At 40.5% G+C, this 7,058-nt stretch overlaps 1 protein-coding gene across 1 annotated transcript; it reads left to right on the top strand.

The window, feature by feature from the left end:
- The first annotated feature begins 219 nt into the window (after positions 1 to 219).
- otpb (orthopedia homeobox b) lies at positions 220 to 3,830 on the top strand. Its single transcript, XM_048243814.1, has 3 exons — positions 220 to 378; positions 698 to 1,083; positions 2,457 to 3,830. The coding sequence occupies exons 1-3, from the start codon at positions 342 to 344 to the stop codon at positions 2,976 to 2,978; spliced, it is 945 nt and encodes a 314-aa protein (XP_048099771.1). The 5' UTR covers positions 220 to 341; the 3' UTR covers positions 2,979 to 3,830.
- The last annotated feature ends 3,228 nt before the right edge of the window (positions 3,831 to 7,058 follow it).

The raw sequence follows: 7,058 nt of genomic DNA, 5'->3' as shown, positions 1-7,058 counted from the left end.
TAAACTGTGTGTGCTTTTGGTATGAAACAACAATAAATCAGATTTGAAACTAATGAGACACTTATTGTGGATGAGTCTGGATTGTGGTTGTTAGTGGTTGGTTGTGTGGGCTCTTGAGGATGACATTTCCAGACTCCGTCTCTGATTGGTTCTTATTGGAGGAAGCTCATGGGTTCACTCAACTATTAAGCGCCTCCCTGCTCCAGTAAAGAACATTATAATGCGAGGTGCCGCCTTTTTAAACACAAGTTGAATTTTCTCTCATTTAGGCTATATATGCTTTTAACTAGTTTTAGGCTGTAGTGTTGTTTTGGGGGGATTTCACCCTGGACCGGTGCGGGATGCTATCTCACGCCGACCTCCTGGATGCGCGTCTCGGTGAGTTGAGATGGCTGAAGTCCGGTGTTCAACCGGGCGACTTTTAAACATGAAATGAGATTTCGACAGTTTAATTGGGAATTCAATTTAATAACTCGCGAGACTTTGCCTAGAAATTAGAAGTATTGGACTTGTAATAACCTGACTTTGTTCATAATTTAATTTGATTTCAGAGATTAAATTAATAACTATATGCTTCACTAACAAGATTTTGATGCGATGAAGGCAATGCGATGGTTCATTTCTATAAGTGGTCAGTGATAAGGAATGGCATAGAGACAACGCTATTATAACAAACTGAACTGAAATTTATTTCCAGGCATGAAGGATGCATCCGAGCTTCTTGGACACAGAGAAGCCTTGAAGTGTCGACTTGGAGGATCAGACACGGGACATCCAGGCGACATGGCCCCGGGTGGGGATTCTGTTGAGGGCGCAACACTTCTCCCAGGAGATGATATTAATAGTGGATCCAATCCTTCCGGTATGCAGGTCAACTCAAAAGATCAAGACAAACACCATCAGCAGATCTCCAACCAGTCGAACCAACAGACTCAGCAGCAGAAACAGAAACGTCACCGGACCCGTTTTACCCCTGCTCAGCTTAACGAGCTCGAGAGGAGCTTCGCTAAGACCCATTACCCTGATATCTTCATGAGAGAGGAGCTCGCACTCAGAATCGGTTTAACGGAATCGCGAGTGCAGGTGAGACATTTTTTCCGGCTGGATATAAGTAATGTGACAGTATTTCCCCTGCATCTTTACAGTCTGCGAATGGCTGAATGACTTAATTGTACGTAAAATAAGGCAAAACTAGTCTGAGCTTGTTCAGCAGATACATTCAGCCTGGCTGTAAGGAACCTTACCAAGTCTCCAAAAGCTCTTACGCCATACGTCAGCAATAACATCCAAGGCATAGTGTAACATGCAGGTAAAATAACTAGCACTCGCACTTCTCTGTGTAAATCTGGCTGCCCAAGGATTGACAGGGTGGACTGACTGGGTATGTTCGATTAAGGTTCAGGTGGAATCGCAGGCAAACTTAAGAATAGGAAAATATACAAACATAGCCTAAGTATTTACTTCGCATAGTTTTTCCTTTTATAGTTAATGCAGCAAGGTCTTTGTGGATGTTTTACTCCAAGAAATAAATATGCTTATATATTAATGTAAATAATAGGCTCATGCGCGTGACATAAACAAAACATAATCATCAACAAAAGCCATTATTATTTATAACAGAGCATGGGCTATTATCATGAATGTGAAAATAATGCAAATTATATAATGGCAATTGAAGATGTAAACTGTCATTAGTCAAAAATACTATTACCCATGGGTACACGTCGTGGGTGTCATAACTGGTCCTTGGAAAGTGTCTGATAGTTGTGCCCGTGTATTTACTATTTTATTATTCTAGTGTAGCAGCATGAACCTTTAGCGTTCACCCTCCAAGGAATGGACCATCAAATATAATATCTTCATAAGAGGAAGGGCAAACTATATGGTCGACGGCTTTTTTGTTATATAATGCATTCTTGTGTGCGTAACATGATTTATACCCCCCGTTTTCACAGCTGACTTCTTGAAATGAATAAAAGATAAAACTTTTAATGTGATGTTCCGGCTACTAGCGCCCATTAATCATTAGCCTTATGGGCTGAGGTCTCTATAAACCTCTGGATAACACGGAGGCTTCCATTATTATCACGCCCTGTTTGCACAGGGAGGAAATATCATTATGCTTGAAATATATGCTGGAATGCATCTCAAATGCATATATATGAACAAGGAGCCAAAATAAAATTACTTTGAAATCTTATTTGTATTAAATTAATCGGCTGTAGTTTCTAGTGCCATTTCTTGCGCCACTACCGTTTTAGTTCAAGCAGCGGCATGGTTTGTAGCATTTAAGGAGTGTGAAATATCTCGGGGAAAGATTATGTTAATGTTGCCTTATGTTGAACATCAAAATAATGCGCAATCGACAACGCAGAGCATTACTCGACTGTATACTGAATGTCATTATTAATTAAAGTTTATTTGGTGTTTCATTATTATTTGTTTTCTTCTTCCAGGTTTGGTTCCAGAACCGACGTGCCAAGTGGAAGAAGCGCAAGAAGACCACCAACGTTTTCCGTGCTCCCGGCACCTTGCTGCCCACGCACGGTCTGCCTCAGTTCCCATCAGCGGCGGCGGCTGCAGCAGCGATGGGGGATAGCCTATGTTCTTTTCATGCCAATGACACCCGTTGGGCTGCAGCTGGTATGCCCGGGGTTTCACAGCTCCAACTCCCGCCAACCCTGGGAAGGCAGCAGGCCATGGCCCAGTCCCTGTCCCAGTGCAGTCTGTCGGGTAACCATCATTCAAATTCGATGGGCCTCTCCAATGGGTTGTCATCCAACGGGGGTGGCCTTCAATCCCACCTGTACCAACCCACATTCGGCGGGATGGTCCCAGCGTCCCTCTCTGGCCCCACTAATGTCACCGGCTCTCCCCAGCTCTGCAGCTCCCCGGATAGCGATGTGTGGAGAGGGAGTAGCATCGCTTCTCTGCGCCGCAAAGCACTGGAGCACACGGTTTCTATGAGTTTCACCTAATGATGATGAACGCTCAATGTGTGTTTTTTTATTCTTTCAACCCCGCCATTTTAAACAGAGGGAACGATTTACTCAGGTTCTGAAATTCGTCACCAGAAATAGTCAATGAGAGCTGACGACGTGCCGATAGCATTTCATTTTTTTCTTTTCTCAACTCTTGATTGTATTTTGCACATTATCAGTAAAATTATACTCATTAATTGGATCCTAAATAACCCTCTGTATCTAAACCTTCGTCTATTTGGGCTATTTATTTGATGTATTTAACTTATTTATGTACAGTATTTATAGACAGGCAGTCGTCATATGTAGGGGTCGCGTTATCTGTGGTTGTAGGTTTTTAAAAAGTCTTTTCAAAAGTATCATATCATATTTGGTTTCGTTTAGTTTGGTTTGACTAAACTGACATTATTTACAAATGATTGAACAAAACTGGGACACCGTTCCCGGTTCCACATGCACAGCATGCGAGACTTGGTTCAAGGATAGACAGTGTAGGCTGAAAAGGACTTTGCGAACTTCATTTTTGTAGGCTGTAAAGAAACACGTCTCACCGCAAAAAAGGGAACGAATAAAAAAATACCATTTTACAACTTCGGCTGCATGTGTTGGCCGAATAAAAAACAAGGCGAAATGACAAGACAAAAGTTATGTTAAAGATGAGATGTTTGTATAAGCATTCTTGTTAATTGATCTATTAATTTATTTGTGGTATGTTTACTGTCTGTGCTTATTACTGAAATAGGGTTCTTAACTGTTTGACTTACACCAAAAGCATCTCACTGTTCCTTTAACAGGTTTATATGAAATTATTGTAAATGGATAAATAAATATCATTTTCAGTACGTCAAATTAAGAACGTCTCTGTCTTTTAAAGTGAATCACTGGGTGACTAAAGACTAATTTTGTGATTACGAGAATGCTCAGCGGCAGAAGAAGTTATGCTATTTGACCTGTAAAATCAGGTAACATTTTACGCCTTGTTGAATTGACACATTTTATTTAGTGATTTTGTAGCTTTACTTCCATGACGCAGATTCCCCACAAAACTATGGATTTTAGGTCTAGGCTACATGTAGTCATTGCACAATATCTGATTATTATTATTATTATTATTATTATTATTGCTTGCAGCTAGGTTGTCGATATTGGACAATAATGATGATAGACCTGCAACTAAAATGTCAGTTCAGCGACAAGCCCACAGTGTTGAAAGGGGTTAGAAAAGACAAAACAAAATAAACACAAACTGAACGCGCCGCGCGCGACTCATCACTTAAATGTGACAGATGAGTAATTTAGGCTACGCAGTAGAATTAATAATTAATCTACCTGTAAAACAGCCTGGTCTCGGTTACGTCTGTCAAACAATAACTCAACTAAATATTAAAATAAATGTGCTATTTTTCACTATTATGGCTTTCAGACGACAGCATTTTGTTCACTGACATGCCAGGTTTTAGGTAAAATAATCAAACCAGTACATGGAAACCTTGCCCATCATAAATTTTCGCCTCTTCTCGGTTGGGAGATGGGATCCATTGGCGAAGTAAGGACTGTTTTTTATATTGGCTTATGGATCCAACAATTAATACGGATTTTTAAAAACCGAAATTCGTGTTTGCCAATGTTCTGACCTCACGTTAAGATAGTGGCCTAGCCGAGGCCATTCACTGTTTTGGTTTGCGCAGAAGTCAAGCAAATGCTGTGAACATAGTCGTGATTGGATCGTAACAAAACGATAGGCTATGTTTATAACTGGATATTTTCTTCTAATTAGAATGATTAATGCAACCCAAGAACGAGGACTATAGACTAGGGATCGTGGCTTAATATAAGAGTTGGCATGGTGATGGAGAGTCAAGGTCGGACACTTGGTTAGCTGGCCAACCATTTGAAACAATAAGGATGGGTTAAGTCACATTTTACATGCTTGCAAGCTAAACCATAATGAGAAGCAAATTAAACCGAGACCTGCTATTTATATATTTTAAACAAAAACATTTGTTTTTACGCATTACATGCGTACGGCTGTCAAAGGTTTCACAAACCAGATTTTGACCATCTTGGATTAAATTTAGCTAACGCTGCATTAGTTCCACTATTGGTTCTGCCCTTACAGTATTTTCCTCGCCATAGTTTAGTGCGCTTGAGGCTCCTGGTTCTAGAGGTCGTTTTTACAATAGTCGTTTTTACGTCTGTACAATAATACAACATATTATTTTATCCTCCTAAACATGTAATCCATACGAAATAACTATCACCCATTTAGTATATAGCCTACTTATTCCATAGCCTATTACCGTTAGGCTATTTTGTGTTCCAGGTATTTTGGAGCAGGCCTATGGCCAATTATTTGAAATCTGTCATGTAGGCCAGACTGTCTGTGGGAGGATGCAGTTTAAACTGTTGGTGGAATGCCATTAAGGTTGTTAATTGGCTGCTAAATGGTTTGACAGAAGTCCCTTATGAGACAGTCTTTCAGTAGCATGGTTAGCATTGGAGTAAAGGCCACATCTGTGGGAGGATATATTCAGCACACTAATATCCATTAAGGACACATCTTCCAGACAGGAGCACCAGGCACCATTCATAACAAAGTCTTCACACATCTATAGATCTAAACCCCTCTATACCTTTAGACTTGTTAGTGTACATCTAAAGGTTTCTTTGATTCTCTGGACTCTCATAGGCTACCTCTTACTTTCTAATTGTATCTATTATTAAATATAATCTCAACTTGATTAGACTCTCCACACACAAACACAGTGCTTAAAAACCAACAAAGAGCTACATGGTGGTGTATTTCTGGTCGAGCATTTCTGGTACATCAGTTATACATACACATCCTTTAACAGTGGGACAGTGACCTTGGAGAGGGACGACAGGGGGTGAATATTGGTACACCGCTTTAAGGCAGTTGCCTATGTGCTTGAATACCAGCATCAGCCAGCATCAACCAGCACCCCCCACCACCACCACCATTTGGTGGGGCAAGTGTGCAACTGTTCCGTGCCATATACTGGCATGTTGTTGTTTTTTTAATTATCTCCAGCACATCAATATGCCATTGGCCTTAGTGTTTGAGATGATCACTCTGGAGTTATGTGAAGGTCATTTCCCCTAAATCCTCAATGCTCATTATCACACTCATACACCATATTAGTAGCGGGTGGTATGTGAGCCAAGTCTGCCAGGCAACAATAATTACGTTTTTTTGGAGCTTGTGATTGAAGCCGCTGATGATTCATGAGCATATTGGAGGGTGAAGGTAAATCATGTTTTTGAAATAATTTGTTTCATTTAGCATTCTCTACTCTCTGCATGCAATAGACTAAAATAGGCAGTATCTAACTTGGATAGAGTAAACAACTACATTTATTGATGTGCCCAGCAGCTACACCTTCACAAGGTTTTTTTTTCATTCTGCCTGCATTTGTCACTCACAACAGGGGCCTGGTCAGAGTTGACAAAGCTCTTCTTTCTGAGTCTAATGTAAAAATTGGACAGTGATGGTATACGGCCACCTTCAGTTACTTGTCCCATAACCATCTCAGGTGCAGACCTCGACTGGCCATTCATATGGTGCAGCCGTATGACATATCTGACATCAGGAGCCACAAGGTGAATTCTAGCAAGACTCTTTTTCCAGAACCACAATGCATTCCATGGGATAGCCGGTAAAAGCCACTAGGTTGATGTTTGATTGTGTCAACAATCGAGCTTAACTGGATGAACGGCACACCATTAGCTGCCAAATCTCCACACTTCAAGGGTAAAGCTCCTAAAAATCCTCTTCAAATGTGGATTTTTTCCCCAGAGCACTTTCTTTTTTTTACTCATATTCTCTAATGCCCGGCATATAGATGATGACCATGACTAGAATGAAACCAGGATAATCTGTCTGGCTTCTTACAGGGATTTATTAATACGCCATCACCTACATACGATTCATTTATTTTATTTGAAAGCATAGTCGGGGCTTATTATGACCACTTATTATGAGCATAGCAGTCATATAGGAATTGTCAAAGTTTTTTTTTCCGTCAGCAACTTCCTTAATTTTTGGTCAACGATTCC

Source organism: Alosa alosa, chromosome 5 (genome assembly GCF_017589495.1).
Source record: "Alosa alosa isolate M-15738 ecotype Scorff River chromosome 5, AALO_Geno_1.1, whole genome shotgun sequence".
Taxonomy (NCBI): domain Eukaryota; kingdom Metazoa; phylum Chordata; class Actinopteri; order Clupeiformes; family Clupeidae; genus Alosa; species Alosa alosa.
This window is presented reverse-complemented; position numbering and strand designations above follow the sequence as displayed.

What these genes read in the sequence shown, in the direction of transcription:
- otpb (XM_048243814.1), top strand. Translation starts at nt 342, where the DNA reads ATGCTATCTCACGCCGACCTCCTGGATGCGCGTCTCG. An exon ending in CCTCCTGGATGCGCGTCTCG is followed by an intron (nt 379 to 697) that starts GTGAGTTGAGAT and finishes ATTTATTTCCAG; the next exon opens with GCATGAAGGATGCATCCGAG. An exon ending in TAACGGAATCGCGAGTGCAG is followed by an intron (nt 1,084 to 2,456) that starts GTGAGACATTTT and finishes TTCTTCTTCCAG; the next exon opens with GTTTGGTTCCAGAACCGACG.